Below are 24,643 nucleotides of genomic sequence, written 5' to 3'. Positions count from 1 at the left end.
GTGGAAGGATTAGTTAAACGTTTTTCTCTATAAAAACTCACATTGTTGCAATTGTTGTTAACATTTTAATCCTTAAAAATATTTTCTATTGAAATTTGATAAATGTGAGATACTGACAGTTATGAGATAAAAGATTATTGAAAACTCCTTCAGATTATATTTTAACAGCTTTTATTAAAACAAACAAGTAAATCAAATAACAAAAATATAATACAAAACATTATTTTAGGCGGCCTTCGACTTGGCGTATTCGACAAGTTGTCTAGAGATGATCAGCTTCTGGATCTGGGTCGTGCCCTCGTAAATCTGGAAGATCTTGGCGTCCCTGACCAGCTTCTCCACCGGGTACTCCTTGTTAAAGCCGTTGCCGCCGAAAATTTGGACGGCGTCGGTGGCGCACTTGTTGGCGATGTCGCCGGCGTGGCACTTGGAGATGGCGGCGATGTAGCTGTTCCTTTTGCCCTGGTCCACCTCCCAAGCCGCCTTCATCCAGGCCAGCCTGGATGTTTCTATTCCTACGGCCATGTCGGCCAGCATGAACGCCACGGCTTGGTGGTTAATGATTTCGGTGCCAAAAGCCTTACGTTCCAGGGAGTACTTCAAGGCTTCGTCCAGGCATCTTTGGGCCAACCCTGTGGCGTTTGCACCCACCTAAAATAATAACTCCCGATGTACCCGTATAGGAATTGAGCTGTTAGACTTACTGGTGGCCTAGTTTTGTCGAAGACAGCCATGGCTATTTTAAAACCTTGCCCTTCTCCTAGGAGGACGTTTTCCTTTGGTACTCTCACGTCTTCGAAGGTAATTCCTCGAGTGTCTGAGGCTCTTTGTCCCATCATTTGTTCCTTAAAGTTACTAATATTAACTGGTACTGTAAATTGAGGTACCAAACTTACCTTTCTTCCAGGTTTGACACCCTCCCACTCACGTTCAACAATAAAACCGGTGAAGGCCTTGCTGGCTGGTGCTTTGGGGTCTGGGTTGGTGCGTGCTAGTACGAAGTACCAGTTGGCCACTCCTCCGTTTGTGATCCACATTTTTTGACCATTGAGTATGTATTCATCACCTTTCTTCTCCGCCTTGGTTTTGATGCCGTTCACGTCTGAGCCAGCCCCAGGTTCAGTCACAGCATAGGCCTGAAGTAATTTTACATGAGTTTTGACAATGGTGAAGGAGTTGTTGAGTACTTACAGCCACGATTGGTTCATCTATAAGTCGCCCAAGATATTTCTTTTGTTGCTCCTTGTTGCCAGCTATTATTAAAGGGGTTTGCTGGAATTTAATAAAATATTTCAGTCACAGTTTGTAAAATGTAAACGTATTTTAAATGCATCAAAGCTATAAAACACAATAAGTGATTTCGGTACATTAGAGTCGTTCAAAGCATCTGCCGCCTAGATGCGAATTTAATATCAGGCATATAAAATATTGTCTCGTGCATATCCAATATTTATGTTGTAAATATACCCCCCGTGAAAGTCTACGCTCTGTCGATTTAATATACTCACACCAAGGGATGATCCTTCAATTGCCACGGTTATTCCGGTGCACCCCCAGGAGAACTCCTCGCTGATCAGACAGCCGTCGAAGACGCTTTGATTTAAGCCACCTAAAGCATCAAATTAAACACAAATCCTTAGGATCTTTTGAAAGGATACTTACCACAGTGTTCTGGGATGCTTTTATTGGTGAGACCCAGTGACCAAGCTTTTTTGTGGATCTCCTCCGGCCAGTCTCCGGTTTCGTCGTGGTGGGCTGCGGCCGGTGCTATCTCCTCCCTGGCGAACTTCCTAGCCACCTCCTGCATCTCCTTTTGGGTGTCATTGAGCTCTGGAATAAAATGTTTACCTTCAATAATGACGTTACTTATTTTCAATCAAGGAATATATGAAAGGAAAACAAAGGAAGTAATTGGTTGTCTTGTGTGTTTTGGTGGTGTATGGATAAGTGATCGGAGTACTCGTTAAACTATTTTATGTTTGCGTTCCATTAAATAATTTAAAATTTATTTAAGTTAAAATTAATTATTTTTAATCTTAAAATATCATTCTGTGGTTTGTTTAATTAGTGCTCGAGGTGAATTTATAATTGATATAAAGTTGAATTTTCAATAAATGTATTTGTTTATATATAGGGTGTCACCGAAAGGTCTGTACAGAATTCTATCACCAATTTATTGAGCTGAAAATATAGTGATGGCCACAAAAATAGTACAAAATTTAAAATTAAACATTTTGTAAGGTATTTTATAAAAGGATTTAATTTACGTTCCGTCCAATTACTTTCAGATTTAATTTAAACAAAAATTATTTTGATTTAGACACAAAATGAATAATGGGAGAAAGAATATAATGTAATTATTTTAAATAAATTATAAAATAATTTGATTGAATTTAATTAGAGGTGTGGGTTTTCTAATTAATGTGTTAAGTAATTTGTTTTATCTTATCTTAGTACAAAAGTTGACAATTACTGTGATACAGAGTGTCAAAGTTAATACATTATTTTCCTATTATACCATTTGAAAACAGTCTAATTTGACAGAATTTTTAGAAAGACCTCATGTACCACAGAGGCAGTAAAACTCTGCAAATTTGCTTGGTAGTGGGGATATTTTACTGTCTCTGTCGTGCATGACGTCTCTCTCAAAATTCAGTAGGATCAAAGGCTTTCCAATTAGTATATATTTTATTTATTATAAGGACATTTTTGTTACCAAATAATATACAGAAATATTTATTGTATTTAAAAACATAGAACTATTTATCATCTTGTTTTCTATATGCCTTATCATGGTGATAAAGAGGTGTGTCTCTAAAATGTTATCTCTAAGGAATTGTTTACCATTTATTATACATTATTGTTAATGCACAACATACGTTTGTAACAAATATTTATAGAAACAGCAATAAAAATTAGATAACGTGATTATTTATATTTGTATTTTCATTTTATTAAATAAAATATTTTGTTTTGGAGAATTTTTATTTATAATTGGCAATGTAACTCAATATTTGATTGGAAATGTTTATAAAATATGTTATTACTCAACTAACTGAAGGCAAATTTTAAATTATTACATATACAGATAAAGCTGAAACATATATATTTCAGTAAACATGGTGGGTCAACAAATTGGATCAAGAAATTCAATAAATCCTCGTGTAGCTTGTCACATTTAATTGACTCCGACATCTTGACTAAAACGACACATTTAAGCAGCTTAGCTCAAGTATACTAACCGAAGTTAAATCCATTAACGGTGGCCCCTGCGTTGTTTGCGGAGGTCGTCGCGAAAGACCTGAGGGCCGTCCTGACGGCAGTTTTGCACAGCTAAAAGCACAAACATCGCATTGGATACAGGCTGAATAAATAATTAGAGACGTTATTTACTTGATTTAATGCGGACATGGTTTATTCGCGGCACGCGTGTTATTCCTGTTTATCGAACACAACGGGCACCAAGCTAATACTGTTTACTACAAGCCACCGACTGCTCCCACGAAACTGTTTGTACGGTATAAAAATGTTAAATGGAGAGAGTTTCTGGGTCCAAAGTCCTCAAACCGCATCGATTTAACGTTATAATAAACAAGTTAAAAAGATATGTGTTTGTCAAATAGTGACTTGACTATTTTATCTAATTTTGAAATTGTACTCTGTACCTGAAAATCAAATTGACCCCGGTATTTTTAGCACAATAGCGTAAATATTTTGATAAAAATATATATATATATATATATATGTGATTGTCTTCAATGTTTTTCTTTAATATTAATGTTGACTATCAAACAATTATTAATATTTATACCATTACATATTAATTATTTATTATTTTATGTGTAATTTTTAATTCTACACAATTTTTTTGTTAAAAGAAGTTATATTATTGATAAATTAAGATTTTTATTAACTATTTTTTGCTTTATAAAAACTCCAACACCACAAAAATTATCAAAATACCTAAATAAGTTTATGAAAATAAATTTAATTTATAGTTTTTCTCTTTTTCCAAATGTTTTTTATCCTTTTAGATTAAAAAAAAATGAAAAATGTTACTCAATAAACAATAATGATCATTTTTATGAATATAATCAATATAAATAAATATTGTTTTTGAGCTGTAGTAGATTATAAAAATAATTTATCGAATTTTATATATTTATCATTATATATTTGTTGTATTATATTATAATTTTTTATATTATTAATTAAATTGAACACGGCCCTATTTTTAAAGTTAATTTAATTTTAATTTTTAGACAATTGAGTCCTCTCCAATAATCAAAATTTTACTAAAAATTATCAAAATGACTAAATAAATTTATAAAAAGAAATTTAATTTATAATTTTTCTCTTTTTTATTAATATTTCTAATATTTTTTATCTTTATAGATTTTTATAAAAATGAAAAATTTGTTACTCAATAAATTATAATGACTATTACGATGAATATAATTAATAAAATTATTGTTTTTAAGCTTTAGTAGATTATAACAATAATTTATTGATTTTTCTGAATTTTAGCAATATTTTTAAATAAATATTTCATTTAATTTTATATATTTTTAATTATATATTTGTTATACTATATTATAATTTTTTATATTATTAATTAAATTGAAAACGGATCTATTTTTAAAGATAATTTAATTGAGTAATTTTATATTTTTAATATTTATAAGAGGATAGGATTTAAAGTAAATAAAATACTTGGTAACAATTAAAATTTCTTTATTTAACAACGTACCTGAGGCATAAATATGTACATACTAAGTTGTCAGCAATATGCAAATATGATATCATAAAGAAAAAATATAAATTTACATTCTGTTGCAATTTTCAGGCACATTTACATTTTTACAATTCCAATTTTCATTTAAAATTAAATTAGTACAATTGAATATATTTATTTTTTAATTTAAATATTAAAATATACTTTCCAAGAGCAATATTACAACTGCAATACAATTTTTAAATACAGAAATAATAAAAATATTTACTTATAAATAAATAAAATACCAATAATTAACTTATTACTATTTATTTTTTGGAACAGCATAAAAAATACTAGACATTATTAAACTTAACTGAGATAAACAGTACGAATGTTGTAACAACTGAATCATTAAATGCTTAGATACATAAATAATACACATTTTTAGGCTTAAAAATATCACATAGTATCTCTTACAGGCTGCTTGTGGGCTAAATATAACGTTACAATACTACCGATGGCACTAACTAGGAAAATGACGTCAAACCATCGGTGGTAGAAATTAAATTGTAGGGCTCCCAATACTTCTGTTATTATGGTCCTATATTGGATGGGCATGTTCATTCGTAGGAGCAAGACGGACGACACAAAGTACATCCCCATTATTTGAGCCAGTACTAAGACTATTATATTTGAACTTTTACTTGAAGACATTCTGTTGAAAAACTGTAACAAATTAATTAGTACAAGAAATGCATTTACAGGGTAAACTAACCTTTGTTAAGGTTAATAGTAACCCTCTAATGGATGTGACTACAATAGCTCCAACTAGATAGAAGGAGATTTGTTGAGACCAGAAATTAACATCAAAATTAAAACCCATCCAGTGTATGGCAATTTCAATACCTCTAGTTACTGGATCCTTTTTGCCCACTCTATCAAACACAATGTTTATTGTGCACTGAAACAAATAAATTTATTAGTTAGTTATTTGGGGACAACTTAGTTGTGAATATTTACTATGAATATTTTCCAAAGACAGTAGCCTGAAAATATGTAACCCAAGAAGTTGAAGTAAATGCCCTTCCAAGTCTTGGACCACTCAATCCTCTCCAACATGTTCCTATTCTCATGGACCTCCAAGAAGAATTGCCTGCTCAATTCTTCCAAACCCTCAATCTCCAATCTTAGTTGTGCAATGCCTAAATAAAGTTAATATATGTTTTTAAAAATTGTTTTGTTTGTTAGATTTTATCAGCATACTTTGATCTTTACTACTGCCAACTGAAGAGATCATCTCCCAGATACTACTGCCCCTCACATGGTTATTCACTTTGTCCATTGATTGTTTCTTTGCCATTGCTATGCGTTTTTTCCTAATCACTATCATGTCCATTGTTTGCATCAGTCTTTTTTCAATGTTTGTAACATCAGCAATTGAAACTTCCCTACAAAAATTTAACTTTTAGTATTTTCTTAAGGATGTGTAATTGGGCAGTACCTCATAAAGTAAGCCATGGAGGTGTAAGGATAATTAACAGCACCAAATCCGGATAAAAGAGCCATTACAGTCACTCCTATAACTCCAATCCTTGACACAAGTTGCTCCATTGATAACACCCCTTGTTTGGGGTTCATTATTGGGAATGGGTCACCGATTTTCCAAAATATGATTATGAATATCACCCACACAACCAGAGCAAAGTGTTTCACATAATCAGGCTTCACTACAAATCAAGTTGTGAGATTTAATAAGTATTTTTGGTTGGGTACTAACCATATCGGATGTTGCTGACACAGTAATAGCCAATGTAGAATGGGTTTAGGACTATCACAACAAATAACAGGCAATACAGCATGAGATACCAGTAAAACTTCCTGGAACTAAAACACAAACAGTGGATATAAATATTTCAACCATATTGTGTTGGTGTACCTGGGCTCGAGCATCTCTAAGATTTCGAAAATAATCAGCTCAAACATTGTGCAGGACAATGTAAGGGTGATGGAAAAAATAAGTTGTACCATAACATGCCGCACCTCATAGTCCTTGAATAACTGTTTCATAAAAAATATCCAGGCTCCAACGAAAAATGCCACCTGAAGAATTGATTATAAATAAAGTTTTTAAGGATGTAATTTGGAATTTCAACCTGGGAGACAAAAATCACAATCGAGTCCTGAAGGAAAGTCATCTTCAATTTTGGTTGCGGGCATAACAAACGAATGTTTTGTGCGGCGAGTATTTATTTAAGTTTTTATTTCTTGTGGTGTTGACATTTTCGTGTCAAAAGTTGGGTTAGGTTCAGTGTGGACGTTCGGCAACCCGACTTTCTGTGAACTGGTTATTTTCCTTAGACACGTTCGACACGGTTCGGTTTCTGAATCGGAACGCAACTGCCATAGACGGGAATCCCAACATTTATTCTAATTATAAAAAATATAATAAATCAGTTTCAATATATTTAAAATGAACACGACAAACAACAATTAACATTAACAAATTTATTATAAAAAGTATTAATGTTTAACATTTAACTAATCATTAATAATTCTTAAAATTAAAAATATACATATTAATAATTGTAAAAAAACTAAAAAAGATAAATAAAGTTTTAAATATATAATATTGTAAAATGCCCAAAATTATATTCGTATATTCTATCCCTGCTTGTTTCTGCATTTCGTGCGTCATCAGATAGGACATAATTCAAAATTGTATCTCTGCAGTAGAAATACAATTTAGAAAATCCTATGACAAGCCTTACAATTTAAAATTACAATTTTGGGTTAGTAATTAGTAGGTGAGCTTGTCGCTGCATTTACGGCGAAAACTGTTCAATTAAAAAATACTAATCCTCGCTGAGTAAATGCAGCCCTACACTAAGTTACAATTTACTAAAATCTAAATACTCTATTATCTGTAAATAAATTAAAATTATTAATTATTATGGATTCCTGCAAATAAACAAATATTAACAAAATATTAAAAAAAAGGAAATTTGTTGGCCAATAATTTGACGAACAAGAAGGAAATTTGTTGGCCAATAATTTGACGAACAAGAAGGGAATTTGTTGGTCAATAATATGACGAACAAACGGGAAATTTGTAGGCCAGTGATTTTGTTCAATAAATGAAATGGAAATGAAACAAACTAAATTTCCTTTAATTTATTTAAGCTGAAAGAGAGGGCCTTATCAGTATTATTTAGAAAACATATAAATCAATACGATATTCCTGAAAACCATACCAAACAAACATTTAACACAACTGAAACAATAATTTATTTGAGCTGAAAAGAATGCCTGATTAGATTGGAAAAAGAAAATAAAAATAAACCATTCCTGTAAATCATAAAAGATATCTTTCAAAAATATATTTATATATAAATCAAAAGATCATAATGCAAGAAGATTTGGAATTAAATTCAATATCTACAAAAACTTACTTTGCGTTGCCAATTGCCAGGTTAACTAGTCTCGTTCTGGACCTAACTGAAATTAATCAAAAACCTTCAATTAATGTCATTGTTTCATTGATAATTAAAATTGTGAATTAATACTTTTAATGCCCTTTACCTGTTGCCTTATCGTCTTTCAAATAGTTGGTTGTGTCATCATGGTACAGGTGTCAGCAGATTTTGACGATCAACGAAGAAAAGAACAAAAAATCTTCTCTTAATGCTTAAACCAGAGAAAGAACTATTTAAAAACACAAATATGACAATGCAAATATGATACCATGCATTTATTCTTATTAACTAATCCATGCTATACTTATCCATGCAAAGTTTTATCCATGCATTTATACTTAAAAATTATTCATGCAAAATTTAATCCATGCATTTATTTTTAAACGATTGATACTCCACTTAATCCAAGTAGAGTTGATTTATTCTGAAGTTCTTTTAAAGCATGCATTCATACTTACCTGGCGTAGGGGTCTACCGTGATCAACAAGGCGGTTCCCCCAGGATGAGGTCCTTTCATTGCACTACGATCGGGCTGACCCCTGCGATTATCCCTAATGTGGATAACTCGGGCGCATAATTTTATCCATGCATTTATTTTCAAACGATTGATGCTCCACTTAATCCAAGTAGAGTTGATTTATCCCGAAATTCTTTCAAAGCATGCATTAATACTTACAAACTATTCATGCAAAAGTTTATCCACGCATTTATTTTCAAACGATTGATGCTCCACTTAATCCAAGTAGAGTTGATTTATTCCGAAATTCTTTCAAAGCATGCATTAATACTTACAAACTATTCATGCAAAAGTTTATCCATGCATTTATTTTCAAACGATTGATACTCCACTTAATCCAAGTAGAGTTGATTTATTCTGAAGTTCTTTTAAAGCATGCATTTATACTTACAAACTATTCATGCATTTATTTTCAAACGATTGATGCTCCACTTAATCCAAGTAGAGTTGATTTTTTCCGAAATTCTTTCAAAGCATGCATTAATACTTACAAACTATTCATGCAAAAGTTTATCCATGCATTTATTTTCAAACGATTGATACTCCACTTAATCCAAGTAGAGATAATTTATTCTGAAGTTCTTTTAAAGCATGCATTTATACTTACAAACTATTCATGCATTTATTTTCAAACGATTGATGCTCCACTTAATCCAAGTAGAGTTGATTTATTCCGAAATTCTTTCAAAGCATGCATTAATACTTACAAACTATTCATGCAAAAGTTTATCCATGCATTTATTTTCAAACGATTGATACTCCACTTAATCCAAGTAGAGTTGATTTATTCCGAAGTTCTTTTAAAACATGCATTTATAGTTACCTGGCGTAGAGGTTTACCGTGATCAACAAGGCGCTTCCCCCAGGACGAGGCCCTTTCATTGCACTACGATCGGGCTGACCCCTGCGATTATCCCTAATGTGGATAACTCGGGCGCATAATTTTATCCATGCATTTATTTTCAAACGATTGATGCTCCACTTAATCCAAGTAGAGTTGATTTATTCCGAAATTCTTTCAAAGCATGCATTAATACTTACAAACTATTCATGCAAAAGTTTATCCATGCAGTTATTTTCAAACGATTGATACTCCACTTAATCCAAGTAGAGTTGATTTATTCTGAAGTTCTTTTAAAGCATGCATTTGTACTTACAAACTATTCATGCAAAATTTTATCCACGCATTTATTTTCAAATGATTGATGCTCCACTTAATCCAAGTAGAGTTGATTTATTCCGAAATTCTTTCAAAGCATGCATTAATACTTACATACTATTCATGCAAAAGTTTATCCATGCATTTATTTTCAAACGATTGATACTCCACTTAATCCAAGTAGAGTTGATTTATTCTGAAGTTCTTTTAAAGCATGCATTTATACTTACAAACTATTCATGCATTTATTTTCAAACGATTGATGCTCCACTTAATCCAAGTAGAGTTGATTTATTCCGAAATTCTTTCAAAGCATGCATTAATACTTACAAACTATTCATGCAAAAGTTTATCCATGCATTTGTTTTCAAACGATTGATACTCCACTTAATCCAAGTAGAGATAATTTATTCTGAAGTTCTTTTAAAGCATGCATTTATACTTACAAACTACTCATGCATTTATTTTCAAACGATTGATGCTCCACTTAATCCAAGTAGAGTTGATTTATTCCGAAATTCTTTCAAAGCATGCATTAATACTTACAAACTATTCATGCAAAAGTTTATCCATGCATTTATTTTCAAACGATTGATACTCCACTTAATCCAAGTAGAGTTGATTTATTCTGAAGTTCTTTTAAAGCATGCATTTATACTTACAAACTATTCATGCATTTATTTTCAAACGATTGATGCTCCACTTAATCCAAGTAGAGTTGATTTATTCCGAAATTCTTTCAAAGCATGCATTAATACTTACAAACTATTCATGCAAAAGTTTATCCATGCATTTATTTTCAAACGATTGATACTCCACTTAATCCAAGTAGAGTTGATTTATTCCGAAGTTCTTTTAAAACATGCATTTATACTTACCTGGCGGAGAGGTTTACCGTGATCAACAAGGCGCTTCCCCCAGGACGAGGCCCTTTCATTGCACTACGATCGGGCTGACCCCTGCGATTATCCCTAATGTGGATAACTCGGTCGCATAATTTTATCCATGCATTTATTTTCAAACGATTGATGCTCCACTTAATCCAAGTAGAGTTGATTTATTCCGAAATTCTTTCAAAGCATGCATTAATACTTACAAACTATTCATGCAAAAGTTTATCCATGCAGTTATTTTCAAACGATTGATACTCCACTTAATCCAAGTAGAGTTGATTTATTCTGAAGTTCTTTTAAAGCATGCATTTGTACTTACAAACTATTCATGCAAAATTTTATCCACGCATTTATTTTCAAACGATTGATGCTCCACTTAATCCAAGTAGAGTTGATTTATTCCGAAATTCTTTCAAAGCATGCATTAATACTTACATACTATTCATGCAAAAGTTTATCCATGCATTTATTTTCAAACGATTGATACTCCACTTAATCCAAGTAGAGTTGATTTATTCTGAAGTTCTTTTAAAGCATGCATTTATACTTACAAACTATTCATGCATTTATTTTCAAACGATTGATGCTCCACTTAATCCAAGTAGAGTTGATTTATTCCGAAATTCTTTCAAAGCATGCATTAATACTTACAAACTATTCATGCAAAAGTTTATCCATGCATTTGTTTTCAAACGATTGATACTCCACTTAATCCAAGTAGAGATAATTTATTCTGAAGTTCTTTTAAAGCATGCATTTATACTTACAAACTATTCATGCATTTATTTTCAAACGATTGATGCTCCACTTAATCCAAGTAGAGTTGATTTATTCCGAAATTCTTTCAAAGCATGCATTAATACTTACAAACTATTCATGCAAAAGTTTATCCATGCATTTATTTTCAAACGATTGATACTCCACTTAATCCAAGTAGAGTTGATTTATTCCGAAGTTCTTTTAAAACATGCATTTATACTTACCTGGCGTAGAGGTTTACCGTGATCAACAAGGCGCTTCCCCCAGGACGAGGCCCTTTCATTGCACTACGATCGGGCTGACCCCTGCGATTATCCCTAATGTGGATAACTCGGGCGCATAATTTTATCCATGCATTTATTTTCAAACGATTGATGCTCCACTTAATCCAAGTAGAGTTGATTTATTCCGAAATTCTTTCAAAGCATGCATTAATACTTACAAACTATTCATGCAAAAGTTTATCCATGCAGTTATTTTCAAACGATTGATACCCCACTTAATCCAAGTAGAGTTGATTTATTCTGAAGTTCTTTTAAAGCATGCATTTGTACTTACAAACTATTCATGCAAAATTTTATCCACGCATTTATTTTCAAACGATTGATGCTCCACTTAATCCAAGTAGAGTTGATTTATTCCGAAATTCTTTCAAAGCATGCATTAATACTTATATACTATTCATGCAAAAGTTTATCCATGCATTTATTTTCAAACGATTGATACTCCACTTAATCCAAGTAGAGTTGATTTATTCTGAAGTTCTTTTAAAGCATGCATTTATACTTACAAACTATTCATGCAAAAGTATATCCATGCATTTATTTTCAATCGATTGATACTCCACTTAATCCAAGTAGAGTTGATTTATTCTGAAGTTCTTTTAAAGCATGCATTTATACTTACAAACTATTCATGCAAAAGTTTATCCACGCATTTATTTTCAAACGATTGATGCTCCACTTAATCCAAGTAGAGTTGATTTATTCCGAAATTCTTTCAAAGCATGCATTAATACTTACAAACTATTCATGCAAAAGTTTATCCATGCATTTATTTTCAAACGATTGATACTCCACTTAATCCAAGTAGAGTTGATTTATTCTGAAGTTCATTTAAAGCATGCATTTATATTTACCTGGCGTAGAGGTCTACCGTGATCAACAAAGCGGTTCCCCCAGGACGAGGCCCTTTCATTGCACTACGATCGGGCTGACCCCTGCGACTATCCCTAATGTGGATAACTCGGGCGCATAATTTTATCCATGCATTTATTTTCAAACGATTGATGCTCCACTTAATCCAAGTAGAGTTGATTTATTCCGAAAATCTTTCAAAGCATGCATTAATACTTACAAACTATTCATGCAAAAGTTTATCCATGCATTTATTTTCAAACGATTGATACTCCACTTAATCCAAGTAGAGTTGATTTATTCTGAAGTTCTTTTAAAGCATGCATTTATACTTACAAACTATTCATGCATTTATTTTCAAACGATTGATGCTCCACTTAATCCAAGTAGAGTTGATTTATTCCGAAATTCTTTCAAAGCATGCATTAATACTTACATACTATTCATGCAAAAGTTTATCCATGCATTTATTTTCAAACGATTGATACTCCACTTAATCCAAGTAGAGTTGATTTATTCTGAAGTTCTTTTAAAGCATGCATTTATACTTACAAACTATTCATGCAAAAGTATATCCATGCATTTATTTTCAATCGATTGATACTCCACTTAATCCAAGTAGAGTTGATTTATTCTGAAATTCTTTCAAAGCATGCATTAATACTTACAAACTATTCATGCAAAAGTTTATCCACGCATTTATTTTCAAACGATTGATGCTCCACTTAATCCAAGTAGAGTTGATTTATTCCGAAATTCTTTCAAAGCATGCATTAATACTTACAAACTATTCATGCAAAAGTTTATCCATGCATTTATTTTCAAACGATTGATACTCCACTTAATCCAAGTAGAGTTGATTTATTCTGAAGTTCATTTAAAGCATGCATTTATATTTACCTGGCGTAGAGGTCTACCGTGATCAACAAGGCGGTTCCCCCAGGACGAGGCCCTTTCATTGCACTACGATCGGGCTGACCCCTGCGATTATCCCTAATGTGGATAACTCGGGCGCATAATTTTATCCATGCATTTATTTTCAAACGATTAATGCTCCACTTAATCCAAGTAGAGTTGATTTATTCCGAAAATCTTTCAAAGCATGCATTAATACTTACAAACTATTCATGCAAAAGTTTATCCATGCATTTATTTTCAAACGATTGATACTCCACTTAATCCAAGTAGAGTTGATTTATTCTGAAGTTCTTTTAAAGCATGCATTTATACTTACAAACTATTCATGCATTTATTTTCAAACGATTGATGCTCCACTTAATCCAAGTAGAGTTGATTTATTCCGAAATTCTTTCAAAGCATGCATTAATACTTACAAACTATTCATGCAAAAGTTTATCCATGCATTTATTTTCAAACGATTGATACTCCACTTAATCCAAGTAGAGTTGATTTATTCTGAAGTTCTTTTAAAGCATGCATTTATACTTACAAACTATTCATGCATTTATTTTCAAACGATTGATGCTCCACTTAATCCAAGTAGAGTTGATTTATTCCGAAATTCTTTCAAAGCATGCATTAATACTTACAAACTATTCATGCAAAAGTTTATCCATGCATTTATTTTCAAACGATTGATACTCCACTTAATCCAAGTAGAGTTGATTTATTCTGAAGTTCATTTAAAGCATGCATTTATATTTACCTGGCGTAGAGGTCTACCGTGATCAACAAGGCGGTTCCCCCAGGACGAGGCCCTTTCATTGCACTACGATCGGGCTGACCCCTGCGATTATCCCTAATGTGGATAACTCGGGCGCATAATTTTATCCATGCATTTATTTTCAAACGATTAATGCTCCACTTAATCCAAGTAGAGTTGATTTATTCCGAAAATCTTTCAAAGCATGCATTAATACTTACAAACTATTCATGCAAAAGTTTATCCATGCATTTATTTTCAAACGATTGATACTCCACTTAATCCAAGTAGAGTTGATTTATTCTGAAGTTCTTTTAAAGCATGCATTTATACTTACAAACTATTCATGCATTTATTTTCAAACGATTGATGCTCCACTTAATCCAAGTAGAGTTGATTTATTCCGAAATTCTTTCAAAGCATGCATTAATACTTACAAACTATTCATGCAAAAGTTTATCCATGCATTTATTTTCAAACGATTGATACTCCACTTAATCCAAGTAGAGTTGATTTATTCTGAAGTTCTTTTAAAGCATGCATTTATACTTACAAACTATTCATGCATTTATTTTCAAACGATTGATGCTCCACTTAATCCAAGTAGAGTTGATTTATTCCGAAATTCTTTCAAAGCATGCATTAATACTTACAAACTATTCATGCAAAAGTTTATCCATGCATTTATTTTCAAACGATTGATGCTCCACTTAATCCAAGTAGAGTTGATTTATTCCGAAATTCTTTCAAAGCATGCATTAATACTTACAAACTATTCATGCAAAAGTTTATCCATGCATTTATTTTCAAACGATTGATACTCCACTTAATCCAAGTAGAGTTAATTTATTCTGAAGTTCTTTTAAAGCATGCATTTATACTTACAAACTATTCATGCATTTATTTTCAAACGATTGATGCTCCACTTAATCCAAGTAGAGTTGATTTATTCCGAAATTCTTTCAAAGCATGCATTAATACTTACAAACTATTCATGCAAAAGTTTATCCATGCATTTATTTTCAAACGATTGATACTCCACTTAATCCAAGTAGAGTTGATTTATTCTGAAGTTCTTTTAAAGCATGCATTTATACTTACAAACTATTCATGCATTTATTTTCAAACGATTGATGCTCCACTTAATCCAAGTAGAGTTGATTTATTCCGAAATTCTTTCAAAGCATGCATTAATACTTACAAACTATTCATGCAAAAGTTTATCCATGCATTTGTTTTCAAACGATTGATACTCCACTTAATCCAAGTAGAGATAATTTATTCTGAAGTTCTTTTAAAGCATGCATTTATACTTACAAACTACTCATGCATTTATTTTCAAACGATTGATGCTCCACTTAATCCAAGTAGAGTTGATTTATTCCGAAATTCTTTCAAAGCATGCATTAATACTTACAAACTATTCATGCAAAAGTTTATCCATGCATTTATTTTCAAACGATTGATACTCCACTTAATCCAAGTAGAGTTGATTTATTCTGAAGTTCTTTTAAAGCATGCATTTATACTTACAAACTATTCATGCATTTATTTTCAAACGATTGATGCTCCACTTAATCCAAGTAGAGTTGATTTATTCCGAAATTCTTTCAAAGCATGCATTAATACTTACAAACTATTCATGCAAAAGTTTATCCATGCATTTATTTTCAAACGATTGATACTCCACTTAATCCAAGTAGAGTTGATTTATTCCGAAGTTCTTTTAAAACATGCATTTATACTTACCTGGCGGAGAGGTTTACCGTGATCAACAAGGCGCTTCCCCCAGGACGAGGCCCTTTCATTGCACTACGATCGGGCTGACCCCTGCGATTATCCCTAATGTGGATAACTCGGGCGCATAATTTTATCCATGCATTTATTTTCAAACGATTGATGCTCCACTTAATCCAAGTAGAGTTGATTTATTCCGAAATTCTTTCAAAGCATGCATTAATACTTACAAACTATTCATGCAAAAGTTTATCCATGCAGTTATTTTCAAACGATTGATACTCCACTTAATCCAAGTAGAGTTGATTTATTCTGAAGTTCTTTTAAAGCATGCATTTGTACTTACAAACTATTCATGCAAAATTTTATCCACGCATTTATTTTGAAACGATTGATGCTCCACTTAATCCAAGTAGAGTTGATTTATTCCGAAATTCTTTCAAAGCATGCATTAATACTTACATACTATTCATGCAAAAGTTTATCCATGCATTTATTTTCAAACGATTGATACTCCACTTAATCCAAGTAGAGTTGATTTATTCTGAAGTTCTTTTAAAGCATGCATTTATACTTACAAACTATTCATGCATTTATTTTCAAACGATTGATGCTCCACTTAATCCAAGTAGAGTTGATTTATTCCGAAATTCTTTCAAAGCATGCATTAATACTTACATACTATTCATGCAAAAGTTTATCCATGCATTTATTTTCAAACGATTGATACTCCACTTAATCCAAGTAGAGTTGATTTATTCTGAAGTTCTTTTAAAGCATGCATTTATACTTACAAACTATTCATGCATTTATTTTCAAACGATTGATGCTCCACTTAATCCAAGTAGAGTTGATTTATTCCGAAATTCTTTCAAAGCATGCATTAATACTTACATACTATTCATGCAAAAGTTTATCCATGCATTTATTTTCAAACGATTGATACTCCACTTAATCCAAGTAGAGTTGATTTATTCTGAAGTTCTTTTAAAGCATGCATTTATACTTACAAACTATTCATGCATTTATTTTCAAACGATTGATGCTCCACTTAATCCAAGTAGAGTTGATTTATTCCGAAATTCTTTCAAAGCATGCATTAATACTTACAAACTATTCATGCAAAAGTTTATCCATGCATTTATTTTCAAACGATTGATACTCCACTTAATCCAAGTAGAGTTGATTTATTCCGAAGTTCTTTTAAAACATGCATTTATACTTACCTGGCGTAGAGGTTTACCGTGATCAACAAGGCGCTTCCCCCAGGACGAGGCCCTTTCATTGCACTACGATCGGGCTGACCCCTGCGATTATCCCTAATGTGGATAACTCGGGCGCATAATTTTATCCATGCATTTATTTTCAAACGATTGATGCTCCACTTAATCCAAGTAGAGTTGATTTATTCCGAAATTCTTTCAAAGCATGCATTAATACTTACAAACTATTCATGCAAAAGTTTATCCATGCAGTTATTTTCAAACGATTGATACTCCACTTAATCCAAGTAGAGTTGATTTATTCTGAAGTTCTTTTAAAGCATGCATTTGTACTTACAAACTATTCATGCAAAATTTTATCCACGCATTTATTTTCAAACGATTGATGCTCCACTTAATCCAAGTAGAGTTGATTTATTCCGAAATTCTTTCAAAGCATGCATTAATACTTACATACTATTCATGCAAAAGTTTATCCATGCATTTATTTTCAAACGATTGATACTCCACTTAATCCAAGTAGAGTTGATTTATTCTGAAGTTCTTTTAAAGCATGCATTTATACTTACAAACTATTCATGCAAAAGTATATCCATGCATTTATTTTCAATCGATTGATACTCCACTTAATCCAAGTAGAGTTGATTTATTCTGAAATTCTTTCAAAGCATGCATTAATACTTACAAACTATTCATGCAAAAGTTTATCCACGCATTTATTTTCAAACGATTGATGCTCCACTTAATCCAAGTAGAGTTGATTTATTCCGAAATTCTTTCAAAGCATGCATTAATACTTACAAACTATTCATGCAAAAGTTTATCCATGCATTTATTTTCAAACGATTGATACTCCACTTAATCCAAGTAGAGTTGATTTATTCTGAAGTTCATTTAAAGCATGCATTTATATTTACCTGGCGTAGAGGTCTACCGTGATCAACAAGGCGGTTCCTCCAGGACGAGGCCCTTTCATTGCACTACGATCGGGCTGACCCCTGCGATTATCCCTAATGTGGATAACTCGGGCGCATAATTTTATCCATGCATTTATTTTCAAACGATTGATGCTCCACTTAATCCAAGTAGAGTTGATTTATTCCGAAAATCTTTCAAAGCATGCATTAATACTTACAAACTATTCATGCAAAAGTTTATCCATGCATTTATTTTCAAACGATTGATACTCCACTTAATCCAAGTAGAGTTGATTTATTCTGAAGTTCTTTTAAAGCATGCATTTATACTTACAAACTATTCATGCATTTATTTTCAAACGATTGATGCTCCACTTAATCCAAGTAGAGTTGATTTATTCCGAAATTCTTTCAAAGCATGCATTAATACTTACAAACTATTCATGCAAAAGTTTATCCATGCATTTATTTTCAAACGATTGATACTCCACTTAATCCAAGTAGAGTTGATTTATTCTGAAGTTCTTTTAAAGCATGCATTTATACTTACAAACTATTCATGCATTTATTTTCAAACGATTGATGCTCCACTTAATCCAAGTAGAGTTGATTTATTCCGAAATTCTTTCAAAGCATGCATTAATACTTACAAACTATTCATGCAAAAGTTTATCCATGCATTTATTTTCAAACGATTGATACTCCACTTAATCCAAGTAGAGTTGATTTATTCTGAAGTTCATTTAAAGCATGCATTTATATTTACCTGGCGTAGAGGTCTACCGTGATCAACAAGGCGGTTCCCCCAGGACGAGGCCCTTTCATTGCACTACGATCGGGCTGACCCCTGCGATTATCCCTAATGTGGATAACTCGGGCGCATAATTTTATCCATGCATTTATTTTCAAACGATTGATGCTCCACTTAATCCAAGTAGAGTTGATTTATTCCGAAAATCTTTCAAAGCATGCATTAATACTTACAAACTATTCATGCAAAAGTTTATCCATGCATTTATTTTCAAACGATTGATACTCCACTTAATCCAAGTAGAGTTGATTTATTCTGAAGTTCTTTTAAAGCATGCATTTATACTTACAAACTATTCATGCATTTATTTTCAAACGATTGATGCTCCACTTAATCCAAGTAGAGTTGATTTATTCCGAAATTCTTTCAAAGCATGCATTAATACTTACAAACTATTCATGCAAAAGTTTATCCATGCATTTATTTTCAAACGATTGATACTCCACTTAATCCAAGTAGAGTTGATTTATTCTGAAGTTCTTTTAAAGCATGCATTTATACTTACAAACTATTCATGCATTTATTTTCAAACGATTGATGCTCCACTTAATCCAAGTAGAGTTGATTTATTCCGAAATTCTTTCAAAGCATGCATTAATACTTACAAACTATTCATGCAAAAGTTTATCCATGCATTTATTTTCAAACGATTGATACTCCACTTAATCCAAGTAGAGTTGATTTATTCTGAAGTTCATTTAAAGCATGCATTTATATTTACCTGGCGTAGAGGTCTACCGTGATCAACAAGGCGGTTCCCCCAGGACGAGGCCCTTTCATTGCACTACGATCGGGCTGACCCCTGCGATTATCCCTAATGTGGATAACTCGGGCGCATAATTTTATCCATGCATTTATTTTCAAACGATTGATGCTCCACTTAATCCAAGTAGAGTTGATTTATTCCGAAAATCTTTCAAAGCATGCATTAATACTTACAAACTATTCATGCAAAAGTTTATCCATGCATTTATTTTCAAACGATTGATACTCCACTTAATCCAAGTAGAGTTGATTTATTCTGAAGTTCTTTTAAAGCATGCATTTATACTTACAAACTATTCATGCATTTATTTTCAAACGATTGATGCTCCACTTAATCCAAGTAGAGTTGATTTATTCCGAAATTCTTTCAAAGCATGCATTAATACTTACAAACTATTCATGCAAAAGTTTATCCATGCATTTATTTTCAAACGATTGATACTCCACTTAATCCAAGTAGAGTTGATTTATTCTGAAGTTCTTTTAAAGCATGCATTTATACTTACAAACTATTCATGCATTTATTTTCAAACGATTGATGCTCCACTTAATCCAAGTAGAGTTGATTTATTCCGAAATTCTTTCAAAGCATGCATTAATACTTACAAACTATTCATGCAAAAGTTTATCCATGCATTTATTTTCAAACGATTGATACTCCACTTAATCCAAGTAGAGTTGATTTATTCTGAAGTTCTTTTAAAGCATGCATTTATACTTACAAACTATTCATGCATTTATTTTCAAACGATTGATGCTCCACTTAATCCAAGTAGAGTTGATTTATTCCGAAATTCTTTCAAAGCATGCATTAATACTTACAAACTATTCATGCAAAAGTTTATCCATGCATTTATTTTCAAACGATTGATACTCCACTTAATCCAAGTAGAGTTGATTTATTCTGAAGTTCATTTAAAGCATGCATTTATATTTACCTGGCGTAGAGGTCTACCGTGATCAACAAGGCGCTTCCCCCAGGACGAGGCCCTTTCATTGCACTACGATCGGGCTGACCCCTGCGATTATCCCTAATGTGGATAACTCGGGCGCATAATTTTATCCATGCATTTATTTTCAAACGATTGATGCTCCACTTAATCCAAGTAGAGTTGATTTATTCCGAAAATCTTTCAAAGCATGCATTAATACTTACAAACTATTCATGCAAAAGTTTATCCATGCATTTATTTTCAAACGATTGATACTCCACTTAATCCAAGTAGAGTTGATTTATTCTGAAGTTCTTTTAAAGCATGCATTTATACTTACAAACTATTCATGCATTTATTTTCAAACGATTGATGCTCCACTTAATCCAAGTAGAGTTGATTTATTCCGAAATTCTTTCAAAGCATGCATTAATACTTACAAACTATTCATGCAAAAGTTTATCCATGCATTTATTTTCAAACGATTGATGCTCCACTTAATCCAAGTAGAGTTGATTTATTCCGAAATTCTTTCAAAGCATGCATTAATACTTACAAACTATTCATGCAAAAGTTTATCCATGCATTTATTTTCAAACGATTGATACTCCACTTAATCCAAGTAGAGTTAATTTATTCTGAAGTTCTTTTAAAGCATGCATTTATACTTACAAACTATTCATGCATTTATTTTCAAACGATTGATGCTCCACTTAATCCAAGTAGAGTTGATTTATTCCGAAATTCTTTCAAAGCATGCATTAATACTTACAAACTATTCATGCAAAAGTTTATCCATGCATTTATTTTCAAACGATTGATACTCCACTTAATCCAAGTAGAGTTGATTTATTCTGAAGTTCTTTTAAAGCATGCATTTATACTTACAAACTATTCATGCATTTATTTTCAAACGATTGATGCTCCACTTAATCCAAGTAGAGTTGATTTATACTTACAAACTATTCATCCAAAATTTTATCCATGCATTTATTTTTAAACGATTGATACTCCACTTAATCCAAGTAGAGTTGATTTATTTTGAAATTCTATAAAGCATGCATTTATACTTACAAACTATTCATGCAAAATTTTATCCATGCAATTATTTTCAAACGATTGATGCTCCACTTAATCCAAGTAGAGTATAAAAGAATTTCAAAATTTAATTGCAATAAAACATGTGCCGTTCAAATAAAATAATTGAATAAGCCCGTAAGCAATTGATTTGTAACAAAAATGCACCTACCTTACAATCCATGGTTGTATCCAGTATATCCAAAAGGGCACCAATCACAACACTAATTTAACACACAAGTCACCACACTAAACCGAACTGCACCACCGAATTTACTTGGAGGGTATGGTGACGCGGACCACCACCCCATCCCACCCGACCGATCGATAAGACGTTCGATAATAGACTGACTGGTATGACTAATGGCGGCGCCTTATATAGAGGCTAATGGCGGTGACTCATCCTTACTTACATCTGATTGGTCGACGCCGAGTGTGTTCAGTCATGCGTATCGAGAACGGTTTCAACCGAATTAAAAATTTTCCTAAACAATATTTCAATTTTAAACAAATATCACCTATTGTATATTATATATTTATATCTATTGTTTTTACAAATTATCAATTATAAAATTAATTTAACTTTAACAATATTTTATATTAATTATTATGATTACAATAACATATAAACAATTATTTATTATAAAACAATAGATAAATGTTTATTATTATTAATATATATTATTAATTAATATTATTTTCTATTGAAGTGAATTAATTGTTTATAACAATTAATGGAATGAATTAATGTTAACAATTTGTTATATTAATTATACTGATTATTATAACATATAAACAGTTATTTATTATAAAATAATAGGTAAATTTTTATTATAATTAGCACATATTATTAATTATTAAAGTATTTAATTATATATATTCATTGTTGTATTTTCTTTATTTATTATTATTTACTTTCGATTGAAATGGGTCTATTGTTTATAAATTATCGATGATAAAATTAACCTAACTTTAATAATGTGTTATATTAATTATAATGATTATAATAACATATAAACCATTATTTATTATAAAACTATAGGTGATATTTGTTTAAAATTCAAATATTGTTTAGGAACATTTTCAATTCGGTTTAGATTGTTCTCGTTACGCATGATTTAACAAAAACTCGACGTCGACCAATCAGATGCAAGGGATGAGCCGCCGCCATTAGACGTCACGTGAGTCATACCAGTCAGTCTGTTATCGAACTTCGTATCGATCGGTCTTGTGGGATGGGGTGGTCCGCGTCACCATACCTTCCAAGTTAATTCGGTTGTGCAGTACGGTTTAGTGTAGTGACTCGTGCATTCAATTAGTGTTGTGATTAGTGCCCTATTGGATATACTGGATACAACCATGGATTGTAAGGTAGGTGCATTTTTGTTACAAATCAATTGTTTACGGTGTATACCAATTCCTACATAGAAATATAAATTTAGTTAATTCTACTGAAACTTGAATACAATAATTACCGTAAATATTTTTTATAATTTCGGTTACATAAGTAATAATTAAACAGACTAACACCATAATTAAGAGTAACTAGTTATTGGTTTGTTTTTATAATTACAGAAGTGGCTAGTAATATAAATAATTAATCAATTCTCAATGTTTTAACTATTGAAAAACAATTGAATGGTTAATAACAATTACAATAATAATTGATGCATTCATAAATCTTTGCATGGATAGTCTATAAGGATAAATGCATGGTATCATATTTACATTATCATATTTGGGTTTTTAAATAGTTCTTTCTCTGGTTAAAACATTGAGAAAAGATATTTTGTTCTTTTCTTCGTTGATGATCAAAACCTTCTCACACCTGAATCATGATGACCCAACCAACTATTGGAAAGACTACAAGGCAACAGGGAAAGGGCCAACCCAAAATTGTAATTTTAAATTGTAAGGCTTGTCATAGGATTTTCTAAATTGTACTTCTTGTTACAATTTTGAATTATGTCCTATCTGATGACGCACGAAATGCAGAAACAAGCGGGAATAGAATAAATTTATTTTTTATTTTCCTTGATTTATCATAAAAACGAATATAATTTTGAGTATTTTACAATATTATATACTTAAAACTTTTCAAAATCATTGTGTTAATAATGTTCAAATGTATAAATTCTTACAGGTTATGCTCAGAATGCAAACGTTCAATTTAATGTTATAATAATGTAGTATGTATATTGCATTTTTGTTAATTATAATTAAATATGCATATAAATTTGTAAATTCTCTTAGTTTACATTAAAATTGCTGTATTTTGATGGTTTATAATATTCTGAATTAGGATAAAAATGATTATTTATTTAAAATTTGTCGATTAGTACCTCAGATTTTTTTATTATTATCATTAAACAGGTAAAATGGGCTAATAATATTAAAACAATTAATATAAAATAACATTTTTTTATTTTTATTGGATTTATTATAATTTTTATAATTAGAATAAATAAATTATATATCAACAACAATGTTGGGATTCCCCTCTATGGTAGTTGCGTTCCGATTCAAAAACCGAACCGCGCCGAGTCCAAAGGTGTTCGACACGAACGTGTCCAACGATAATAATCAGTTCACGGAAAGTCAGTTTGGCTAAGCTGGTTAGGTCCACATCATCCGAAACACATCGGTTTAATCCCATAGATTTACAAAAAAAGACGCACAAAAATATAAAATAAATTTAAAAATATTTATTTAAATAATGCAGTCGAGTTTAAAGAGTTTTCAATTGTTAAATAAGATGATAAATTTTATATTTATTCTTTGATTTTTTTTAATTAAATATACTAAATATAAAATTATATAATAATTGAGTGATATTTATTAAGTAATAATAATTATTTAAAAAT

General features: G+C 31.4%; 2 protein-coding genes and 13 non-coding genes across 15 annotated transcripts; 13 read left to right on the top strand and 2 right to left on the bottom strand.

Moving 5' to 3' along the window:
• Positions 1-154: 154 nt before the first annotated feature.
• On the bottom strand, positions 155-3,554 carry LOC109598856 (probable medium-chain specific acyl-CoA dehydrogenase, mitochondrial). Its single transcript, XM_020014776.2, has 8 exons — positions 3,394-3,554; positions 3,243-3,333; positions 1,663-1,830; positions 1,509-1,609; positions 1,192-1,272; positions 897-1,136; positions 705-845; positions 155-651 (listed from the first exon to the last, which is right to left on the bottom strand). Exons 1-8 carry the CDS (start codon positions 3,409-3,411, stop codon positions 226-228), a joined length of 1,266 nt encoding a protein of 421 aa, XP_019870335.2. The 5' UTR covers positions 3,412-3,554; the 3' UTR covers positions 155-225.
• Positions 3,555-5,028: 1,474 nt separating this feature from the next.
• LOC109598858 (Golgi pH regulator) lies at positions 5,029-7,026 on the bottom strand. The gene is made up of 8 exons (XM_020014778.2): positions 6,871-7,026; positions 6,654-6,817; positions 6,495-6,601; positions 6,219-6,444; positions 5,981-6,165; positions 5,738-5,919; positions 5,493-5,678; positions 5,029-5,443 (listed from the first exon to the last, which is right to left on the bottom strand). The coding sequence occupies exons 1-8, from the start codon at positions 6,910-6,912 to the stop codon at positions 5,177-5,179; spliced, it is 1,359 nt and encodes a 452-aa protein (XP_019870337.1). The 5' UTR covers positions 6,913-7,026; the 3' UTR covers positions 5,029-5,176.
• A 1,614-nt stretch (positions 7,027-8,640) lies between these two features.
• LOC126264744 (U1 spliceosomal RNA) lies at positions 8,641-8,800 on the top strand. Its single transcript, XR_007547401.1, has one exon. It is a non-coding gene; the product is annotated as a U1 spliceosomal RNA (small nuclear RNA).
• A 722-nt stretch (positions 8,801-9,522) lies between these two features.
• On the top strand, positions 9,523-9,682 carry LOC126264752 (U1 spliceosomal RNA). The gene has a single exon (XR_007547409.1). It is a non-coding gene; the product is annotated as a U1 spliceosomal RNA (small nuclear RNA).
• Positions 9,683-10,736: 1,054 nt separating this feature from the next.
• On the top strand, positions 10,737-10,896 carry LOC126264746 (U1 spliceosomal RNA). Its single transcript, XR_007547403.1, has one exon. It is a non-coding gene; the product is annotated as a U1 spliceosomal RNA (small nuclear RNA).
• Positions 10,897-11,734: 838 nt separating this feature from the next.
• LOC126264748 (U1 spliceosomal RNA) lies at positions 11,735-11,894 on the top strand. Its single transcript, XR_007547405.1, has one exon. It is a non-coding gene; the product is annotated as a U1 spliceosomal RNA (small nuclear RNA).
• Positions 11,895-12,648: 754 nt separating this feature from the next.
• LOC126264751 (U1 spliceosomal RNA) lies at positions 12,649-12,808 on the top strand. The gene has a single exon (XR_007547408.1). It is a non-coding gene; the product is annotated as a U1 spliceosomal RNA (small nuclear RNA).
• Positions 12,809-13,546: 738 nt separating this feature from the next.
• Positions 13,547-13,709, top strand: LOC126264759 (U1 spliceosomal RNA). The gene has a single exon (XR_007547416.1). It is a non-coding gene; the product is annotated as a U1 spliceosomal RNA (small nuclear RNA).
• Positions 13,710-14,312: 603 nt separating this feature from the next.
• On the top strand, positions 14,313-14,475 carry LOC126264758 (U1 spliceosomal RNA). Its single transcript, XR_007547415.1, has one exon. It is a non-coding gene; the product is annotated as a U1 spliceosomal RNA (small nuclear RNA).
• A 1,583-nt stretch (positions 14,476-16,058) lies between these two features.
• Positions 16,059-16,218, top strand: LOC126264750 (U1 spliceosomal RNA). The gene has a single exon (XR_007547407.1). It is a non-coding gene; the product is annotated as a U1 spliceosomal RNA (small nuclear RNA).
• Positions 16,219-17,272: 1,054 nt separating this feature from the next.
• On the top strand, positions 17,273-17,432 carry LOC126264747 (U1 spliceosomal RNA). Its single transcript, XR_007547404.1, has one exon. It is a non-coding gene; the product is annotated as a U1 spliceosomal RNA (small nuclear RNA).
• Positions 17,433-18,186: 754 nt separating this feature from the next.
• On the top strand, positions 18,187-18,346 carry LOC126264755 (U1 spliceosomal RNA). Its single transcript, XR_007547412.1, has one exon. It is a non-coding gene; the product is annotated as a U1 spliceosomal RNA (small nuclear RNA).
• Positions 18,347-18,952: 606 nt separating this feature from the next.
• Positions 18,953-19,112, top strand: LOC126264745 (U1 spliceosomal RNA). The gene has a single exon (XR_007547402.1). It is a non-coding gene; the product is annotated as a U1 spliceosomal RNA (small nuclear RNA).
• Positions 19,113-19,718: 606 nt separating this feature from the next.
• On the top strand, positions 19,719-19,878 carry LOC126264760 (U1 spliceosomal RNA). Its single transcript, XR_007547417.1, has one exon. It is a non-coding gene; the product is annotated as a U1 spliceosomal RNA (small nuclear RNA).
• Positions 19,879-20,700: 822 nt separating this feature from the next.
• Positions 20,701-20,860, top strand: LOC126264749 (U1 spliceosomal RNA). Its single transcript, XR_007547406.1, has one exon. It is a non-coding gene; the product is annotated as a U1 spliceosomal RNA (small nuclear RNA).
• Positions 20,861-24,643: the final 3,783 nt, after the last annotated feature.

Source organism: Aethina tumida, chromosome 2 (genome assembly GCF_024364675.1).
Source record: "Aethina tumida isolate Nest 87 chromosome 2, icAetTumi1.1, whole genome shotgun sequence".
In the NCBI taxonomy this organism is placed as follows: Eukaryota; Metazoa; Arthropoda; class Insecta; order Coleoptera; family Nitidulidae; genus Aethina; species Aethina tumida.
Note: the sequence above shows the minus strand (reverse complement) of the source record. Positions and strands in the feature narration are given on the sequence as shown.